The 21,633-nt window shown below is 52.4% G+C and overlaps 1 protein-coding gene across 2 annotated transcripts; it reads left to right on the forward strand.

Moving 5' to 3' along the window:
- Nucleotides 1-200: 200 nt before the first annotated feature.
- Nucleotides 201-17,033, forward strand: PHF19 (PHD finger protein 19). Of its 2 annotated transcripts, XM_068551894.1 has the most exons (15): nt 203-759; nt 1,257-1,457; nt 1,973-2,054; nt 4,556-4,651; nt 5,153-5,253; nt 5,917-6,065; nt 7,791-7,886; nt 8,620-8,688; nt 8,890-9,010; nt 11,243-11,310; nt 12,600-12,758; nt 13,375-13,462; nt 14,232-14,317; nt 15,306-15,401; nt 16,588-17,033. In XM_068551894.1, the coding sequence occupies exons 1-15, from the start codon at nt 709-711 to the stop codon at nt 16,928-16,930; spliced, it is 1,806 nt and encodes a 601-aa protein (XP_068407995.1). In that variant the 5' UTR covers nt 203-708; the 3' UTR covers nt 16,931-17,033. The 2 variants fall into 2 exon arrangements, with proteins under 2 accessions (XP_068407996.1, XP_068407995.1); XM_068551895.1 differs by lacking the exon at nt 16,588-17,033 and having other exon boundaries at nt 201-759; nt 12,600-12,733; nt 15,306-15,392.
- The last annotated feature ends 4,600 nt before the right edge of the window (nt 17,034-21,633 follow it).

Raw genomic sequence — 21,633 nt, forward strand, 5'->3', positions numbered from 1 at the left:
GCAGAGGAGGAGGGGACCAGAGTAGCGGGTGCAGGGAACAGAGGGATGCTGTGTTTTTGGCTTAGTGGAGAGTGTGTGGAGGGGCCTGGAGCCAGGTGAGCCCAGATTGAGGAGGAAGGGGCCGTGGGGGGGCTTTGAATGCCATTGAAGGTACTGGGGAGCCACAGAAGGTTTCTGGGAGAATAAGAAGATGGGAATTGATGGCCCTGAGGAAGAGTCTGGTGGGGAGGCAGGAAACAGGGAGTGGCCTGTTTAGCACTGGGCGCTGGTGGTTCCATTCCGAATCCCAGGTGCCCAGCATAGGTGAGTGGGCACAAGGCTCAGGAAACAGTTATTGAATGAATGAATGGCCCAGGCAAGATGAGGCCTGAACTGAGACCAGGACAGGGGGATGGAAAAGAGGAGTAGGGTGCCAGAAGTCACTGTGCTTGCCTGCTGTGGCAACTCATCGGTTGGAGAAATCTAAGATGCTTGGGGGTCTGGGGACCATAGTAGTACCATTAGCAGGAAGAAGTGAAAGCAGTGGGAGCGGCACATTTTGTAGGATGGTGAGAGACAGATGTGGAGAGGTTGGCATGGCAATGACTTCACTGCTTGGAGCCGGTTTGCATCTGAGTAAAAGCATAAGTGAGTTTAAATGTCCCAGAATTGGTTTCCATTAAATCATCCCATAATTGAGAACAGAAAAGGAGATTACAGAAGACACAGATGGCCAAGTCTATACCAGTTCACAAGCCACCCAGGAGTTTTCCTCTCCAGGTGAGTTTTCTCTGGCCAGCTCTCAGGGTAGGGGTCAGGGGTCTGAGAACTCCCCGCTGCTCCGCTGGAGAAGGTCCTCCACTTAGAGAACACGGAGTATGTTTGCTTTAGGGATAAAACCTCTGGCTGTGAAGCCAGGGAGTGAGGTTCAGGCCCCCTTGGGCAGGGAGATTTTGCTCCCTGGTTGGTTGAGAGAGCCTTTCTATGTAGAAGGCTGCATGGTATGGGTGGGGAGAGAGCAGGACTTAGAATCAGCTCGCCTGATTATGGACCATGGCTCTGCCTCTGACCCCATAGCCACTTCCCCTTGCCAAACCTCAGTTTCCTGACCAGTAAAATGGGCATAATAATGCCTCCCTCACAGCATTGTCAGGAGGATCCAGTGAGGTGATAAAAGCATCTGGCACATAGCACAGGTTACATAAATGGTTGTTTCTTTCCTTCCTTCCCCTTCTCCTGAAGTAAGGAATAAAAACCCCTTTCTCTTTCTCTTCCAGTGTCAGTGGAAGCTGATGGAGAATCGAGGTCTGGACCCAGGGACTCGGGACTCCTATGGTGCCACCAGCCACCTCCCCAACAAGGGGGCCCTGGCAAAAGCCAAGAACAACTTCAAAGACCTGATGTCCAAGCTGACAGAGGGCCAGTATGTGCTGTGCCGGTGGACAGATGGACTGTATTATCTCGGGAAGATCAAGAGGGTAAACCTTTCCTCCCTGGCCCCAGTTCCCAGGCTCAGCATCTCTCTGCTCATCCTCTGGTCTCGGCCTCAGACCAGTGATGGAGGGTGGGAGATTGCTGGGAAATTCCCGCCTTGTCCTTATGCTCCAAAGCTGAAAGTGGAAGGAGGCGGAGCCTGCAAAAGCAGGTGCCATCCTTAGGGTCAACATCTTTAGAAAAGTGCTCTGTGAGCCTACAAAACAAAACAAAATCAGGTTGGAGAGGATCACAAACGATCACCTGGCCTGTTCTGTCCTCGGCGTTCCCGCCAAGTTGCCGTCCCCCAGTCCCTGACTGCACAACTCCAGTGAGTGGGTGTGCACTACCTCCGGAACTGCCATCCTCCTTCCCCTTCTAGCCTGGCTCTCCTTTTTGCAGCACAAGGAGAGGTCTAAACCCTCTGACCTGTGGGGACAGAAATGGGAGAGGAAGACCGTGTTCAAGTGGCTTTTCCCCAGCTACTGTCTCACACTGCCCCTCCCTCTCTCTGCCTCAGGTCAGCAGTTCTAAGCAGAGCTGCCTTGTAACTTTTGAAGATAACTCCAAATACTGGGTCTTGTGGAAGGACATACAGCATGGTGAGTATTCCTGTGATTTCAGGCACCCCCCACCCCCCCACCCAACCCCCGATCCTCTTTCCGCCTCTCCCTCCATTTTTTCCTTCTCTCCTTCTGTCTCTAACTTCTGGCATCTGGCCTTGTGTTTGGAGCCCCAGGCGCACCTGAGGTGCTGATCGGATTACCAGCTGTACATTTATGTGGAAACACACTTATGACATCTATCATCCCCTTGCGTACTCCTACCTCATGAGGGAGGCAGGCAGATGGAGAAAGTGGCTCAGGGAGGTGCTGGGAGAGCAGGGTTGGGTCCCAGGCCTGTGTTTGCTTCCTTGCTGCCCAAAGCTCTGGGTCACTCTGGGGCTAGGGAACAGGGAAGGGCCCAGGCAATCAGAATTGTCACCTTTCGGTATAAGCACAGTGTCCCCTATCAGCATGGTAAGAAAACTAGGGAGGCAGCTCTCTCCATGGGGGCAAGACCAAACAAGCGGATATGAACCAGGCAGGGTGATGATGGACTTACCTGGATGGAGCTGGGCCAGCTCTCTCCGTGGGGGAAAGACCAAACAAGCAGATATGAACCAGGCAAGGTGATGATGGACTTACTGGGATGGAGCTGGGCCAGTTTTCAGAGTTGAAAGGGAGCTGGGTTGGGTACCATCCCTGCCCTCAGAGAGCTGACACTGTCTTACAGAGATGACAGATTGGGGGCATTCTTGCCACCTTTCTCCCTTGCCATGTACATGACAGACATCACTAATCAATCACAACACTTGTATATTTTCAACATGGAGCTCCAAGCAGCCACTACCAATCAGAGTTACCGTGAGAGAAGAGACTTTTTTTTTTGCCATTTATGCTCTAACAGGAGAACCGACATGGCGGTATGTGGGGAAGAGGCAGGTTTTAGGGTCCAGTATTCCTCGGACCAAGATATTCTAGCTCTGCCACTTACTGCTGCATATCTTTGGGTGAGTGACATAACCTCTGTGAGCCTGTTTCTTCATCTGAGAAAAAGGAGACTGAACGTACTGGCCTCACAGTGTGGTTAAATGCTTAGCCCAGTGCTGCTGAGTTACAGGGAGGCTGTTTCTGAAGAATTTGTTACCGTAAGAGATGATTTCAAGAGCCTGCCAAGCAGAGGCCACAGAACCCAGCCAGTTAGTCGAGCTTCCAAATTGCCTTTTTCTCCAAGATGTTGTGGCTAATGCAGGCTGATGCTTCTCCAAGCCCCTCTCACCCTAAAGGTATTATTTAAAAATCCAAAGCAACGAGGGTCTCCTCTCCTGGGCTGCCTTCTTTTTGAAAGCAGAAGGAGCCAGCTGGTGAGGAAAGACAGTCCAAACCATGGATAGAAGTAGCACACCCTGAATAGAAGGCCCACTGTGTGCCAGGCACCAAGGAGGTGCTGCAGTGTTCACCTGGGGAACCGTGTGGCTCCCCAGCTAGATCACTGCTCCTCACAGGTAGGACAGCAGCCCTCTGGGGTTGCCCAAGATGAGAGCATAAGGCTGAGCACGCTATAGTTACTGATCCATCACTTCATTAAGCCAGTGAAGACTTAACTGCGACCCACAGTGGGTCCTGCCTTCCTGGGAGCATATTCAGGGATAAGAGGCAAGAGACCATTTATTCAACAAACATGTCTTGAACACGTGTTATGTGCCACACCCCATAAGAGGTCCTGGGGACACAGAGATGAACAGATACCTTTTCTGCCCTTACAGAACTTTCCGTCTGCTAGGGGAAATGAGACAGAAACACACATCAAAATGTATCTTACTTTATTCACTCAGACCCTTTAGTCATAAGTACATATTTCTTCAACAACGCCAAATTGCAAAGGAAAAAAAAAGATGGAGAGGGAACCTGTAGATTAAAAGCAATTGATCAAACTTAAAATTGTTATGACTTTTTTGAGACAATTGGATATGTGAACACTAACTGAATTTGTTGATATTAAGAACTTATTTTTAATTTTTAGGTGCAATAAAGGCGCTGTAGTTTTTTTTTTTAGAGTCCTGAACTTTCAGCGATATGTACTGAAATATTTAATACAGGAGGTGGGGAAGTGAGTGGGAATATAGTCAAAACAAGATTGGTCGTGAGTTCATGATTGTTGATAAGAACGTGGAGTTTCATTGTAACGTTCTGTTATTATTCCATAATAAAATTTTTAAAAAATTATTTAACATAAAAAACTTATACAAATCAAGTTAAATTAAGCAGAAGAGGCAGCATGATGTGGTAAAAAGGACAAATAATTTGATGTCAGATAGCTGCGGGTTTGAATCCCCCCCCTCCTACTTACCAGCTGAGCATGGGACTTAACCTCTCCGAGCCTCAATTTCCCCATCTTTAGAATGGGCTAATGGTAATAGGCAGCTCAGACTGGTTGGGGAGATTCAGTGAGTTGGCCTATGGAGCCCAGCACTCAGTAGAGGCTCAGCACCTGGAATGTAATTTTAAAACTGCTCTTTCCTGTGAGCCCGACCTGACCCTAGAGGGCCTCTTTCTTTCAGCTGGTGTTCCAGGAGAGGAACCCAAGTGCAACATCTGCCTGGGGAAGACATCAGGACCACTGAATGAGATCCTCATCTGTGGGAAGTGTGGCCTGGGTGAGTGTGATGAGCAGGGCATGAAGAAGGCCCAGACCTGTGGGTCCCCATTCACCACTGGATCGGGACCTGCATCGCCTCAGACCACTTGCGCCTTAGCTGGCTTCCTGTTTCTTTTGGAGCTCCAGAGTGACAAGGGGCCAGTCTCTGCGAATGAGGGCCCAGGGAGGTGATCCTTGGGGAGAGCTGGGGCTTCTGGAAAGTGAGAGAAGTTATGCACTTTGGAGCCCCCGTGGGTGGAGAGGATGGGTAGGAGAGATGGGGCACAGAGGCTGAAGCCAGACCTTTGGTGCTTCCCGCACTGGGCCAACGCTGGCTCTTAGTGGCCTGCCTGGACACCAGCCTGGCTGCCTGGTGAACATCACCAGCCAGTCCCCTGGCAGCTGGCAGGCACACAGCTCCTAGGACTTGCCGCAGCCCTCCCCAGCCTGCCGCCTCTGGGCTGACTGGCCTCGGGCCACTGCTTCCTCGTGGGCACTCACCCCCTCTCCTTTGCCATAGGTTACCACCAGCAGTGCCACATCCCCATAGCGGGCAGTGCCGACCGGCCCCTGCTCACACCTTGGTTCTGCCGACGCTGCATCTTTGCGCTGGCTGTGCGGGTGAGCCCTCCATCCTTCCCACCCTGCTTCTCCCCATCCTCCAGTCTGGAAGCCCAGAGACTCCCTGGGCTCGGGCCTCACTCCTGGTCACAGAGCCTGGCTTTGGAGGCAGACAGCGACTGCCACTTAACAAGCTGTATGTCCTTGTGCAGGTTCCTTAGCCTCCCTGAGCCTGTTTCCTTGGCTGTTAAATGCATACAGGTTTGGGGACTTCCCTGGTGGTCCAGTGGTTAAGACTCTGCACTTCTAATGCAGGGGGCGTGGGTTCGATCCCTGGTGGGGGAATTAAGGTGCCACATGCTGTGCGGCCAAAAAAAAAAAATGTACTCTTTAAATGGATACAGGTTTGGTGTCAGGAGTAGGAGGCCCCCAACAAATAGTGCTTTACTATTAAGAAAGAAAATCCATGTAAGCGCCCACTCTCAATATGTGTTGGTTATTATTGTTACTTTTATTGTTGTGCTTATTACTATTAATATTATTGAAAATGCAGCTCCTTGGGGATAGAGAGGGGATGGATCTGGGATTGATGAGAAGAGGCTTTGTGCGTTTCTGACTACACTGGAATATCTTGTTCCACCTGGTCGGCACTAGCCTTGATAGGGAGCCACGTGTGGCCCAACCGGGACCCCCGCGGGTAACTCGGCCCTCATCTTCCCGCAGAAAGGCGGCGCGCTGAAGAAGGGCGCCATCGCCAGGACCCTGCAGGCTGTGAAGATGGTGCTGTCCTACCAGCCCGAGGAGCTGGAGTGGGACTCGCCCCACCGCACCAACCAGCAGCAATGCTACTGCTACTGCGGCGGGCCGGGAGAGTAAGGCCGCGGGGGCGGAGCGAGGCGGGGCCTCCCCGAGGGGCGGGGCGCGGGGCGGGGCCCCAGGGAAGCGGGGTAGGCGCGGCCGGCTGGGGGAGCCGGACCCCCAGGGAAGAGCCCGTATCCTCCCTCAGGCCTCGGGGATGGCACCTGAGCGCGCGCGGGGCTCGAGAGCACAGGGCTAGCGCTCTCCGCAGGGGGGTGCGGGGGAGTGGAGGTGTTTTCTTTGGGCACCGTGGAAAAGAAGGCAGTATTGAAGAGTGGTTACCAGACTGGCCCCCAGTGTCCAAATTTTCCCAGCCCCTTAGAGCTGTGCTACCCCTGAGCCTCAGTTCTCATCGTAGTTTTCCCGCGACATGGTGGTTGTGAGCGGTGGGTGAATTAGGTCATTCAGGTAAAGGCTCACACAGTGCCTGGCACTTGGTAAGCGCTTTAACAAGTGTGAGCTGTTACTGTTGGTGCATGGACGTTGAGATAAACCTTTCCGTTGCCAGAGTCAGTGAGACAGGCTGCTGATGAGATAGGAAGGTCCTTTTCCCTGGAGGTGCGCAAGCAGGGGTTGGGGGGACTACCTTGGGGACGCTGTGGAGGGGGTTCTTACCCTGACTATATGTAGGATGGGAGTCTTTGATTGATTCTTCCTTGTGGCTTGGGCCTCCATGCAGCCATGGCTGATTGAGCCTGTTCCCTTGGGCTGACTGCACCAACACTGTGGGAGGAATCACAGAAGTGAGAGATGGAACCTCTGCCCTCAGGAAACAGCCTACCCGACACCCTGAAGTCCTGAGTCTCATCCCCAAGTTCTGCTGACAAGCACTAGGGGTCTGGAGGCTGTGCTTACGACCTAGCTGGGTGATTTGGGCAAATCACTTGAAGTACTTCATCTCTCAAGTGGGATTAATAACCTTGGCCCCATCATCCTTCCGTGGGTGTTGAGGCCTTTGGGATAACAGATGGAGAAATGCTTATAGAGACCTTTGCAGCATTGAGGTGGTGGTTCTCAATGCTTACTGGGCAGAGTTGCTCGGGTGATTGTCAGAAGTGTGTCTCCCAGGGGCTACCCCAAAGATTGAGTAGGCCTGGAACGGGTCAAGGAATCTTCTGCATTTTAACCTGGACCCCGGGTGATTCTGATGCAGGTGGTCCAAGGCCCACACCTGACAAGGTGTGAACAAAGCACTGACTGTTAATTAAGAAAACACCTTTTTGGTTTTCATTCTTATTCAATGAGTAGTTGCTGAATGGTTGTGATAGGGTAGATACATTACCAGGTGAGGGGCTTATAGGAGCCTTTATTCTCCCATGAAGTCTCCAGGGCAAACCTTTCCCCATCAGTAGTGTTTGGGAAGCAGTGTGTGAGGCACAGACCAGAGACGGGGGCTCCAGTGTGGCACAAAGAGCATGGGCTTTGAAGTCAGGGAGGCTAGGATTTGAGTCACCATCCACCACTTGCCTCCTGAGTGACCTTGAACAAGCTATTTAACCTCTGACTCACCTGTAAAATGTGGACAGCAGCCCGTGTTTGACCAGATGGTGAGATCAAATGATATAGCTTATGCCCTGCTGCCAGGCAGGGCTTCCCCTGGCACAGCCCAGTGCTCAGTAACTGTGAGTTCTCTTCCCTTTCCCCCGCTGGAGGGCGAGTTTGTGTTGGGAAAGGTTGCTGAGGCTGATCCCTGGCTGGGAGTGTGGGCCTGGCTGACCCTGGCTCCTCTGGCTCTCCAGATGGTACCTGCGGATGCTGCAGTGTTACCGGTGCAGGCAGTGGTTCCACGAGGCCTGCACCCAGTGTCTCAATGAGCCCATGATGTTCGGAGACCGGTAGGTGCTAATCTGGTCTGGCTCAGCCTTGGGGGTGAGGTGGGGGGAGGGGGGCAGCAGCTGCAGCAACTCCTTCAGGTTGCCTGCCAGGCCCTAGACCCCCAGTGGGGGGCTGGGACAGTGTGTCCCTGTCTACAGAGGCAGCTCAGGGTGAGGAGGCCTTCCCAGTAGAGGGACACGCTGGGCCACATCCCCAGTTGCAGCCCCACCTTCCCTAAGCCCCAGATGCTTCAAGTGTCTGGGGAAGGGGGAGAGACACAGGCCCTGCCCCAGCCCTGACCGGGACTGTTGGAGGAGGCATGGGGGAAATGGATGACTTGATCTGGCTTCTAACCAGGGGGGCTAAGCTAGTGGAAGGCTTATGTGTGTCAAACAGGATACTGTGTGTGTCTTGGTGTCTCACGTGGTTTGTGATTGAGTGTGTGTGTGTGTGTGTGTGTGTGTGTGTGTCAGGCAGAGGGGAAGAGGGTGGTCCCTGCAGCCCAGCCTAATTCAGCTCAGTCTGAACTCAGCCACACTCCAGGGCAGTGATATTTGGGAAAGGGTTTGAGGTACAGGTTAGAAGGGGTAGGGGAGTAGTTCTTGGTCCCTGTTCTGCCCCATCTTTATCCCCTCCTCAGAGGGAATGAGGGCAGTGCTGACTATGGGAAAGCAGGCGGGGGGTGAGGGCGCTGGACCAGGGTGGGGTGTCAGAGCCGCTCCTACCACAGGCCCCCTTTTCAACCACCCACAGGTTCTACCTGTTTTTCTGCTCCGTGTGCAACCAGGGCCCAGAGTACATCGAGAGGTTGCCCCTGCGATGGTGAGAGGGTGGGGCTTGGCCCAGGCCCGCTCCTGTCCCTTCCCAGTTTCTCCCTTCCCTCCTCCCTCTGGGAACAATTCCATTTCCAGCCACCAGGTCCCAGCCTTGCCCCTGCCCTTCAGCCTGGACCCAGGATGCTCCAGCCCTGGCTGGACAGGCTGCCACCTCACTCTGGGCCCGCCTCCTTGCACCCTTGCCCAGGGTCGATGTGGTTCACCTGGCCCTCTACAACCTGGGGGTGCAGAGCAAGAAGAAGTACTTTGACTTTGAGGAGATTCTGGCCTTTGTCAACCACCACTGGGAGCTCCTGCAGCTTGGCAAGGTATGCAAGACCATGGGACATCAGAATGGCGAGAATCCGTTCCACAGTGGGGTTGCCTAAGTCCAGAGAGGTGAGAGGTTTGCCCAGGGTCACACAGCGCCACACCAGGATCTGGGTCTCTGAGCACAATTCTTCAGGAACACTGGCTGTCCGTGAGGGCTGCTGAGTGGGGACAAAGACCCAGAGCCTTTGAGCCGTTGCATCTCTGAGTCCAGGCATCTGAGCCTGTTCCCTGCAAGGAGCTTCCTAACCCAGGCTTTGGTGGTGGGTGGGTTAGGGCCTCACCAGCTCAGCTGTAGGGAGCTGGGGGTCGAGTCTGGCTGGAGGAGATCTCCCTACAGAGATGTGTGACCCACCCCAGATTACCTGGCTAGGATGGAAAGTGAAGTGGGCCTGCCCTCTGCCGGTCGTACTCTGAATAGCAGAAGAGATCACCAGGGGTCTGGGAGCTGGGATTCACGGAGTGAAGTCACAAACCAGAGACTTTCAGCATGTCAGAGGTGGAGAGCTGAGCCAGGGCTTCCCCAACCACTTCCACGGCAGGGCCATGCGCCCTTTAATGACACCCTCTGAATCCTCTCCACCACATCCAGAGTGAGGCATCTTCTCTGCTGACTGCCCCAAATCCTTTAGTGAAATAGGGCTTTTTTTTTAAAGTAACCTTTATGCTCGGCAGAAGTTCTTCATATAGTAACATCTTCATTTACAGTGTTTGATAATTTATAAAAGGCATACATATTATAAAGCCCTAAAAGATAGGTAAAGCTGGTATTTTTTTAATAATTTTTTTCCTGATTTATTTTAAAAAATCGTACATATTCCTGGTAGAAAATTTTCAAAGTGTAAGAAAGTATACTTAAAAGAAAACCATCCATACTCCTGCATCTCACCACTCAGAAACATCCACTGCTAACACACATAGGTGCACATAGTTCAATCCTCTCATTTACGTCTATTTTTCTTTTTATATGGCTTAGATTATACAGTATTTACAATTTTTAATTGAAGTATAGTTGATTTACAATATTATGTTAGTTTGAGGCATACAGCAAAGTGATTCAGTCATATATATGTATATATGTGTGTGTATGTGTGTATATACATATATATATACACACACATACACACATATATATTTTTTATCCAGATTATTTTCCATTATAGGTTATTACAAGGTATTGGATATAGTGCCCTGTGCTATACAGTAAATCCTTGTTGTTTATCTATTTTATGTATAGTAGTGTGTATCTGTTAATCCCATACTCCTCTAATTTATCCCTTCCCCCTCCTTTTCCTCTTTGGTAACCATAAATCTGTGGGAATGTAAATTGGTGCAGCCACTATAGAAAACAGAATGAAAGTTCCTTAGAAAACTAAAAATAGAGCTACCATATGATCCAGTAACCCCACTCCTGGGCATATATTCAGAAAAGATGAAAACTCTAATTCGAAAAGACACCTGCACCCCAGTGGTCATAGCACTATTTACAATAGCCAAGACATGGAAACAACCCAATTTCCCATCAATAGATGATTGGTTTAAGAAGATGTGGTATATATATACAATGGAGTATTACTCAGCCATAAACAGAATGAAATATTACCATTTGCAGCAAGACGGATGGACCTAGAGAATATTATACTAAGTGAAGTAGCTCAGACAAATATTATGTCACTTGTATGTGGAATCTAAAAAATAATACAAAATGAATCTGTATACAAAACAAAGAGACAGTATACACAATTTTAAGTCATTTTTTTCAGTTTACGTTGCATCATAAATACTTTTCCATGTTATGAAAGAGGTTTTAATCAGCATTTTTCATGGCTGCATGGTTTCCACCATAGTTTACTTACTTGTTTCCTTCCTGTTGGGCACGTAGTTTCTTTCCCATCATTAGGAAAATGATGCGGTGAACTTTTTTGTACATGAAGCTTTATTTGTGTGTCATGTCTGTATGACAGGTTCCGTGGAGCAGCATTACTGGGTCAAGGGCATGGACATTTTTAAAGCTCTTGATACATTTAGGACAGGAGTTATTCTCCTCATTTACAGATGGGGACGTGAGCTCAGAGGTGAAAAGCCTTGTCTGAGATCATGGAACAAGTCAGTGGTCCTCACCTGGAGGACTCAGAGCATCAGGAGATTGAGGGGAGGGTGGGGACAGGGGATGAGGCCTTCTCAGATGCCATGTGCCAGGTCTGACTGTCCTCTGCCCTGCCCCCCGGTAGCTCACCAGCACCCCCGTGACGGACCGAGGACCGCATCTCCTCAACGCTCTGAACAGCTATAAAAGCCGGTGCGTGCAGGGAAGGGAGGGAGTGCTGTGGGCCCCTTGACAGGTTGGATCTCAGTTAAAGCGTCTTCCTACCTCGTAACCTTTGTACAAGCTATGCTCCCACCTGGGTCTCCCTCCACTTCTCTTTAACTATATGAATATTACCCGTCCTTCAAGATCAGGGAGCACCCGCTTCCTTTGGGATGCCTCCCCTGACCACGCCAGCAGCCAGACACATTTTGATACTGGACTCAGCTCCACAGGGGGCTGCAACCCCTGCTCTCTGAGGTCTCCCCTGCACTAGCCATCTATGGTTCTGGGCCAGGCACTGAAGCACGGATTCATCACCTGTCCCCAGCCCATGTCTGCCCATCCACTCTACTGAGTTCTTCTCAGAACACACAGCTGGCACGCCCCTTGCTACCACCACGGAGAATGCCCAAGCTCCTTAGCATGGCATTCGAGGCCTCTTATGATCAGAGCCTGCCCATACCTTCTGCCACGGACCCTTTGCTTTATTTATTCTGGGCGCCAGCCATTCTGAACCCTTTGCTTTCCTACTCAGTGCTTTTGCTCACACTCTTTCGTCACCTAGGACGCTCTTCAATGCCTTTCATTCATTTGTTCCATCAATGACTATTTATTGAACTACTCTGTGTCAGCCCTGTGTAGGTACTGAGGACACCATGAATAAGACACGCTCCCTGCTTCTGTGAAACCTCCCCAGACATCTCTAGACAGAATTATCCACTCTCTCTTTCATCTTGTCACGGTTTGGGGCCCAGACACAGCCCTCTACTTGAGTACATGGGGCCTCCTGACCTCTCTGTAGACAGTCTCCTGAGGGTAGGACTGTGGTTAAGTCACCTCTGCAGCCTCATGGCAGCTCAGCCAGTGATGAAAGGGTGAGGGAAGTGCCTGGAGGTGCTTTCAGTCTCCTTGGGGAGAGCAGAGAACAGAGCGGTGTGGAATCCAGTGTTTTGACCATAGCATTCCACGGGGAGCTGGAGGAGGGCTTCCTGTAGGCAGAGGCCTTGGGGCTGGTTGAGGCAGAGAAGAAAAGGGAGAGGAGCAGCAAGAACCACACACAAGACAAGGAAGGACAGGGAGGACCCACCAGCTACATTCTCGGCCGCCACCTGGAGCCCCTGATCCCACAGGCTTTGAGGAATCAGTGTCTCCACGGGCCACTCTGGATTTTAGCTCTGGGTCCTGGGAGGCAGAGAGGGAGGTTTTAACACTTGACTCTCCTCCCCAGGAGGATGGACGGACAGGCTCCAGAGCTTTCTCCTCTCCCTGCCCACCCCCAGGTTCCTCTGCGGCAAGGAGATCAAGAAGAAGAAGTGCATCTTCCGCCTGCGCATCCGCGTCCCGCCCAACCCCCCCGGGAAGCTGCTGCCCGACAAGGGCCTGGTGCCCACTGAGAACGGCGCCTCTGAGCTGCGTAAGAGAGGAAAGAGCAAGCCTGGGTCAGTGCCTGGGGCCCCGGGGCCGGGGCCGCAGCCGACCTCGGGTTCTCTGCTCCCGGCTCCAGCTGCAGCCCCCTCCGATGGGCTGTGTGGTGGCATCCAAGTGATCAAGGCAGGCCTCCAGCCAGTTAGTCCCAGCTGGAGGCACCCTGAACCGGCCAGTCAGTGGCTGAGCCGGGACCTCATCCCACGTCCCCGCTCCTTCAGCCACAGCCCCTTGTGGCCTTGCTTGGAGGGAAAGCCAGATCACGGGACCCAGTCTTGCTGGCTTAGGGCTGAGGCAGAGAGGTCAAGGGGCAGTCAGTGTGTAAGGGGTCCCTAGCGCTCCCGGCTGAGCCCAGCGCCCTCTTCCTGGCATCGGGGGGTGGGGGGCAGAGCACCTGGATGCCCGAGGCAGGAGAGGCACCTCCTCTCCTGCCTGCCCACTATACCCCACCACCCTCGCATACCTGCTGCCCCAGAGGACACCCCCCCTCCCCAGGTCTCCTTGTAAAGGAGAGCCTGTGCCCACTCCCACGCTGTGACCCCACCCCTGCCCAGCCACTCCTCTCTCGGGGCCACCCTCTGGGCCTTCAGGCTCTGACTGGGCCACCCTTTCCCTTTTCTGTCTCCACAGTTTGTTGCCTCATGAATTCCAGCAGCAGAAAAGGCGAGTTTATAGAAGAAAAAGATCAAAGTTTTTGCTGGAAGATGCTATCCCCAGTGTTAGTTTCTCGTTTTCTCACTCTCCACTTTCACACTCAGGGTCAGCACATACTAGGGATTCCTGTGCAGAAAACTAAGTCCCCCAGGCTCAGGGGACTCTCCCACGTCCCCGAAAGGATCCTTTTACAGCTGGTTAAACAAGGAAGGGCCAGGCACTGCAAGACTCCTCCTTTATCTCCCCAAGTTCTCCCAAGAACCCAGAGCGGGGCTGGGCAAGGGCAGCTAATATCCTTGCCTCCACTGTCCAGGTGGGGAAACTGAGGGCCCAGGAGGGCAGTGACCCTCCTGAGGTCACACCTCAGGCAGTGGCAGAGCCCAGCCCAGAGCCAGGGCTCCAGAGCATTCTTGCCTTCTTCAGTAGCCCTGCATCCTCACTGAAGCCCTCGCTGTGGGCAGTAACATTAGACGTTGTCTCCCCTGGACCATTTATAAGGCACCTTCACAACTGTCATTCCATTCTGCCGCGCCCCCTTGACACCTCTAAGAGTGAATGAAGCTCAGAAGGGGTTACTAGCCACCTTTTGCAGTTGAGGTAACTCAAGCCCAGAGATGGGACAGTCAGACAACTGGCCAGAGACAGAGCCAGGACTAGAACTGACATGACCCGGCTCCCTGGTCAGGACAGGAAAAAAGAGGAAGTGACAAGCGTGACCCTCAGAAGGCCAGCTGGCCCCGCGCAGCCTGTGCGGCCCTCAGCGGGGAGGAGGGCGCTGTGGAAGGTGGAAGTGATGCTTTCCAGCTGACCACCCCTCCTTCCTGTGTCCACAGAGTGACTTTACCTCGGCCTGGAGCACCAACCACCACCTGGCCAGCATATTTGACTTCACGCTGGATGAGATACAGAGTTTAAAAAGGTAACAGTGAGGGACCCGACAGAGAGGTCTGCTCTGGAGACTGGGATGGAACCAAGCAGGGAGACCACCATTCCTCCAGCCCTGGAAGATGTGAAGCAGAGAGCCTTTGGAGGGAGGGGAAGCTCCCTTGGGGTCACTGAGTTAAAGGGTCTGCATTGCAAAAGGCTGCCTGAAAGGTCTGTCTGCATTAGGGCTTTCAGCCTAACACCCACGCTGTAAGCCTGCAGGGCTCCCGGGGACAGCTCCGCAGGGCAGCGCTCAAGGCCTGCCGAGCCCAGCCCTCCCTACCTCTCCCACTTCTCCTTGCCTCACGCCTGATACCAAACTTGCTGCGATCACCCCACATTCACGTTCCTCCAGGGAGCCTTCCCTAACCCTCCCCAGGCTGTGGCGGATGCTCCTTGTGTATTCCCACAGAGCCTCGTGCTTGGTACACCCAAGGGGAGGGGCTGCATCCATCGTTTTATTTCCAGAACTATTAAAGGCCGTTTCGTGCTTTCCTGTAGGCACGGAGGAGGGAGCAAGGGCTTCAGTCAGTCAGGCCTGGGCTCCAGCCCCTCCTTAGCAATCGCCAGCTGTGTGACTTTAGCAAAAAGTCTTTAACCTCTCTGAACCTCCTCACCTGGTCCTGCGTGGTTGTTAGGAGACTCCAAATCCTGTGCACGAAAGCACTCCCGGCCTGTAAGGTGCTGCACGAGCGCCTGGGATCATGTTCGTTATCATCTCTAATGACTGTCACAGTGCTGATGTTAATGCCAGGGGAGGGCGGTCAGGGAAGGCTTTTGTGACTCCTTGGACTTTGAAGGCTGGATGGGTAGGAAACGTTCAGGAGAGAGGAGGTGCCACTGCAGCTGTGGTGGCGGGAAGCTCAGTGGGAAGGTGGCTTTGGCTGGGACGAAGGATGCACGTGAGAGGGACCAGGAGATGACTGGGAGGTCCCAAGGGGCGCTGAGGATCAGCGGCTGGCTCACCCTCACCTCCCTCTTAGCGCCAGCTCAGGCCAGACCTTCTTCTCCGACGTGGACTCCACTGACGCTGCCAGCACCTCCGGCTCCGCTTCCACCAGCCTTTCCTACGACTCCAGGTTAGCCTCCCAGCACGATGGATTCAAGTTCCGTCGCTCCCCCCAGAGCCCCCAACCCCTTTTGTGATGTGTGGCTCACTCCGTGCATCTGAGTCTCAGGACCTGGCCGCCTTTAAGTGTGTGAGGGTCTGGGACCATCCGGTTCTGAGCTGTGGGCATTCGGGCTGCTCCTCAGCCTGCTACAGGTTATGTGACACCTCTTGCTGGGCAGTTTCAGATCCAGGGTCCTTCCATTCTGGGGTTCTTGGCCTCTGTTTGCCATGATTTTGCAATGTCTGTGCCTCTGACTGCAGGGTCCCCTGACCCTGGTTCTTGGCTGTCTGAACCTGGTGTCTGTCTTGTGGGTCTTTAAGGAGAAGAGCCTGGTAGAGGGGAAATGGCATCCTGCAAAGTGTAAGGACTAGGAGAGGGGACAGAAATCCCTGGAGGCCTAGCTAAGGGTACAGCCTGCTTGGCAATAGCTGGTCCTCAGCAGCAAAGGGAGGGTGGTGCTGCAAAGCACACAGACAACTTTTTAACTGAGGCTCTTTTAACTGTATTTAGGATACTTGAGGCCCTTGCAAAACGTAGAATTGAAAGTACCGATGTAATGCCCATTGAAGCGTGTCTTGTCTCCGGACATCTTTCTCTGCTGTTGCCTCTGTACTTTCTTTTATTTCTTTGGTTCTCACTAGCTCTTTGGGTCTTGGTTTGTTTCGAAGTACCTGTGAACGTGTACCTCTTCTTTTGTGTGTGTGTTTCTTTCCCCCCCTCCGCCTTTCTGTCCCTGTGGAGGGGAGACGGCGGGGAGAGGGGAGGAGAGGGGATACATGTCTGTCTCCCCATCCCTACCCCTGTGTGACGCCTCCAGCTACAGTGAGTGCAGGTGACGGACTAGGCAGAGTAAGCAGGGCCTCTGCACTGCGTGGCTGCGGGAAGCGCAGAGGACGGTGCTCCTGGACTCAGGCAACACTGAGCTCCTCAACGTAAGAAACACGGTTTTAGAGCTGGACACACCTAGGTTTGCATCCGGGCTCTGCCACTCCCCGGCTGGTGGTTTCTCCTCTGGAGCCTCCTCAGGGCTGTTGTAGGGATCCAGGGGGATCATCGGTGCCCAGGGCCTGGTGCCCGGAGTGCTCAGGGACAGGGACTTGGTGGGATAATCCCGTTTCATTCCCGTCGTCCTCCTCCTCCCCTTCCGGTGCAGACGGACAGTGGGCAGCCGCAAGAGGAAGCTGGCAGCCAAAGCGTACATGCCACTGCGGGCAAAGCGGCGGGCGGCCGAGCTGGGTGGACGCTGCCCCTCCGACAGCAGCGCAGAGGGGGCCTCAGGCCCCGAGCGGCCCGACGAGGGCATCGACAGCCACACGTTCGAGAGCATCAGTGAAGATGACTCGTCCTTGTCCCACCTCAAGTCATCCATCACCAACTACTTTGGCGCAGCCGGGCGGTTAGCCTGTGGGGAGAAGTACCAGGTGCTGGCTCGGAGGGTCACGCCCGAGGGCAAGGTTCAGTACCTGGTGGAGTGGGAAGGGACTACCCCTTACTGACCAGCCCCCACAGGATGCCAGCAGTCCTGGAAACCAAAGGGGAGACAGCGGAAGCCAGAGGCTCCCCAGTTCTCTCCAGGCTGGGGTGGGGGAGGGAAGCAAGACGGAGCTGCAAGTGCCTGGCCAGAGCCCTGCCTGCCTGCCTGCCTGCCTGCCAGGGCTGTGCCTCCGCTGTGCCCGTTCTGCTCTCCGGCCTCCTCAGGCTCACCACCTCTTTGCCTGTGTCTCTGAGGTCCCGCTGGCTACTTCTCAGTGTCTCCACACACTCCCTCAAACTGTTTACCTGTTCCTCTGAATTAGTGTCCTGCTGGCTCTGTGGCCTGTTCCTGAGGCCCGAGTCTTTCTTTGTCCCCAGTGCGTCCCTTTACCTTTCCTTCCCCTTTTGGGTGTGTGTGTTTACACACCCAACCCTCCACTGGACATCCTTACACCTGACCCATCCCAGGGCCCACATAATGAGAACAGAAACCTTTGAGAAAGACTGGGTGAAGGTGGGTAAGAGGATGCCTTGAGGAGCCCTTCCCTCTCACTTTCCTGCCTTTCCTTCTGCCCTTGGGAAGAGGTGGTGAGGGTGGGAGAGAGAATGCCTCTGCAAAGCCTGTGTGGCAGAGGCCCTGGGACTCTCAGGATCTGAGGCGTGAGGAGGCTGGGTCTCTGCCTCCGAAGGCACCAGCACCAGAGCCCAGTTATTAAGGCCCAGAGTGCAGGCTGCAGGCGTCAGCTTCTGAGACCCGTGTTCCCTCCCCTGGCCACATCCCTCTCTCTGTTACCATGGAGCTGGGCCTGGCCTTGCAAACCTGAGGCTGGAGGAAGGGAAGCCGTGTCCTGCTACACCTCAGACTGTCTCCTCTGCCTCCCACCCCCAGACTCACCCCCCACACATAAGCTTCCATCTGCGTGTGTGCTTTCACCTCCAGGCGCACACACGGGCCCCGGCCTCCAGGTGTACACACACCACACACACACACACACACAGCCACACATTCCTTCGGGTGCCAGCGTGGCTCCTGCCCTTGGCTTTTCCTTGGCCCTCTTCTGGGGGCCACGTGCTGCAACTCAACGTGAACATCCAGCACCTGCCCGTGAACCAGCTGTGACCCCAGAGGGAGGCACGGGGGACTCATACCCTCTGCCTTATCCCCTGCCCCGTTCTGAAATTGACAATCACTTGTGGGGCAGGCTGGGATTTTTTTAAAGGGCCTGAGTCATTAAGTCCCCTCAAAGGGAAGCCTTTGTCAGCGGGAGTATACAGAGTTCTTAGACCCAACATTAAAACTCAGACCCACCTGGAGGGAGACCAAAAATGGGAGGGGGAGGAGACCCCTCATTTTTGCTGCTTCCAGAGGTATTAGAAACTGACTCACTTGATTGGAAAGAAGTGCCTTGACTGGGGCGAGGGCTGTACCAGATGGGGACCATCCTTGCCAACTGCTGCTGTGGGCTCCAGCTCGGCTGGGTTTTGGAGGCTGCCGGCGGCAAGGTGAAGGGGGATGAACAATGAGCTGAGAGCAGCAGGCCTGGAGCTGGCTTTTCCATTAGGCTGACCCCCTCCCCATCTGTGGGCATTCAGGGGGGTCCCTGAGAGAGTTCAGATGCCCCTTGCCTCAAACCTCAGCCCCAACAGTGCCTTTCAACTGGGACCTCACCTCCTGTACACAGCCCACCCACCTCCTTCTGCTTCCCAGCATGGTCCAGGCAGGAACAAGCTGGTTGGGCCCAGTTCTCTCCCTTCTCAGCTCCACAGCTGCTGCCACTGAAGCCCCCAACTGGGGCCAGGTGGAAGGGGAGCTGAGAAGGCAGCCCCCAGCTGCCTGAAATATGGGGCCAGATCTAACCGGGGGCCTCCTGCCTGGCTCCAGAGAACACAGCAGCCTCCCAGGCCTGCCTTCCAGGCTTCTGAGAAAGTGCAGGATGAACACAGCCTGTCAGTGTACCTGCACCTCCTCTACTCAAGCTCCAGAGGCTCTGGCCTTGAAGAGGAGGAAGGAGGGAGACAGTGTCTTCCTCACCTGGAGGTCAGTGTGAAGGCCTGGCAAGGTCACACCGACTCCACACCCCAGCATTTCATTCATACCTGAAAATAGCTGCATTACTGCCAACTGACCTTATCATAACCCTGTGCACCTTCGAAAAGATTTATGGTTTTGAATTGCTGCTTTTAATAACATTTGTTATATTAAAATTATAATTAATGTGTCTGATTTACAATTTAAAGGCTCACTTTGAAAAACTGCCTGTCATTCCCCTAGTGAAATATCAGCTATTGGGTACCAGGACGAATTAGCTCTGGTTTCCTGGAAGGTGAAGAGGAATGGTGAGACCCCATCCTCTCTCTGGCCACTCCTACCACCACCACATTCTCTCAGCAATATTCTCACCTTTGCCACCAGAAGGATGTGGAACCTTTTTTCTGTGAGTACCTGACCCATGGGGGCAAAAAACATTTGCTGAGGGCCACAGAGAAGTGAAAGCTGGGGACTGAATTTAGAATGTGACCCTGTGAAGATGCTTAAGTACAGGCACTGTAAAACTTCATTCAGAGTTCGCAAGCACACAGTTGTAGAAATCTGAAGTGCATTCCTGGCCTGGCTCTGCTGGTTGGAACCTGCACTACTTTGTCAGGTTCCTTTGCTCCAGTTCCTCACCCTTCACATGCCTGGGAGAATCCCTGCTGTATTCAGCACCCCAGATATTGAGGGAACCCTCTCACATATAAATGTGATGGATTACCACCTTAAGTAAACTTCTCTAAATCGGGGGTAGTAGTTTAGAGAGAGAAAAAGAGGCAGCATGAAGGGATAGGAAAAAGCTACAGGGAAGTGAAGGCTGTGAGTTCAACTGAACTCTGTTTTCAGAGGTTAGTGTAGCATGTTAAACCCCGAGTGTTAATGTCTGCCCCTAAAAATCTTCTTTAACTACAGCTCCCACTTTTTCCTACCACTCTTTCTGCTGCAACCTTATAACTGCCCTTGGAACAAAACCACAGTTGGAGCTGGGGCGGGGTAGAGGATGGGATTATTCTCTGGGCTGAAATCAGTGTAACGGAATAAAAAGTGAATGGCACCAAGCATCCAGAGATCTGGGCTTTAGTCCAAGTTCTACAGTGAACAGGCCTATAGACCCTCCTGAGGTCAGTGGTCCTCCCCAAGCTGGGGAGTCCCTGTTCCTGTGTGGTCTACGTTAGTGTTTACAAATTTACAACACACATCTATCTACCTTTAGAATTTAGGAGCAAGAAATTAGAATTCTCACAAATTCCCTAAATCATAACTTATTCTTAAAATACTGCGAACATTCTTCATATTTTCCCCATTATTACAGATATCTGGGGAAAAAAAATTAACAAATAGGAATATTAAGCTTAGTAGAATTTAGAAAGAACCACAGCCTCTAGGGAATACTTAAACGCTGGAAAACACCGGGGAACATTACTGGATAGTATTCAGATAACGTAACATTCAAATATCCTAACGAGGTGAAGAGTATATAGAAATCATGTGTCAAAATTGCCAAATTAAATAAGAGTTTATTTTGCTTCCAAAGCTTATTTCTTGGAACACTGCTCATAGGATTTGTATAAGGTACACTATGTGTCTAAACTTATCTTATTTGCAAGAATAACTCACAGTTTGCGGCAGACAGGGCTAGACACACCCTCTTATGACATGCCAACAATCACAGGCAAGACTGACTAGGTGGAAACCATTTCTCTTCTACATGCTCCTGTCCTGGTTCTCCTAGTCTTCAACTCTATGTTAGCATTTCTTGCTCTAGTTTTTTATTTGATGAAGCTGGATTCCCTCAAACCAGCAACGTCTCTATGCTTTTAAGCTTTAGTATTCACAGATAAAATTTTACTACTTTTTCACATTTCCTCAACTGACTCTCCCAGGGATTCTGGGATCAAAAAACATAAGTTTCCTGAGAAACGCTGGGAAGGAATTCCCGCGTGGAAACCCTGATGCAGGTCCTAGCCCCAGCTCCCACAGCATCATCTGGGAGGACAGTGTGGTAGAGTGGCCAAACCATGTAAGTTGGAGTCACACAGACCCTAAAAATCATTAAACTCCTCTAAATCCGTTCCCTCATCTGTAGAATTGAAGATATTATTACCAACATCCAGATCTGTGGGGAGAAGTAATGCAATATATCAATACCAACTACCACACAGATGTTTTAGGAACAAACAACTCTTCCTTAGAGGTGGCTACAGCAGGTTCTCTGGGTCTTTGGCCTACAAAGGGATACATCCAACCTCTTTGAAAGAGGCAGTAAGAGCATCAGATTTAGAATCAGAGACTTGGGTTAGGAGCCTAGTTCTGCCACTTACTTTAAGTGTCTCCTGCTCTCTGACCTCAGGTTTCAACTGCAAAATGAGGATAACATTGACGTGTAAGGATAAAATAATGTTACGAACCTAGGGCAGTACCTGGCAGAGAGGGCTGGTGTTTTGTCCCTGTCTTCTCCTATTTCCTATAGTCAGCTGTGACACTGTGACAAAGGAAGGCCACCAAGAAACAGTTTTCAATGCACAGTCAGCACAGAAAATGAACCAATGAAGGCCAGAGATAGAAAGAAAAACCTCCTTTGGAATTAGTCCCACCTCAAAAAAGTTGAAGGAAAAAAAGTTGGATTTTGCCAACTCCATAAATTAGGAAGTAATTGTGGACCATACAGAAAGCTTTAGCTATTCAAATCCTTGA

The sequence above is a fragment of the Eschrichtius robustus genome, chromosome 10 (genome assembly GCF_028021215.1).
Source record: "Eschrichtius robustus isolate mEscRob2 chromosome 10, mEscRob2.pri, whole genome shotgun sequence".
Lineage (NCBI taxonomy): Eukaryota > Metazoa > Chordata > Mammalia > Artiodactyla > Eschrichtiidae > Eschrichtius > Eschrichtius robustus.

Excerpts from the sequence above, each read along its gene's own strand:
- PHF19 (XM_068551894.1), top strand. The coding sequence starts at position 709 with ATGGCCAAGTCTATACCAGTTCACAAGCCACCCAGGAGTTTTCCTCTC. Across the intron at positions 7,887-8,619 it reads CCCATGATGTTCGGAGACCG|GTTCTACCTGTTTTTCTGCT; the intron begins GTAGGTGCTAAT and ends AACCACCCACAG. Across the intron at positions 9,011-11,242 it reads AGCTCCTGCAGCTTGGCAAG|CTCACCAGCACCCCCGTGAC; the intron begins GTATGCAAGACC and ends GCCCCCCGGTAG.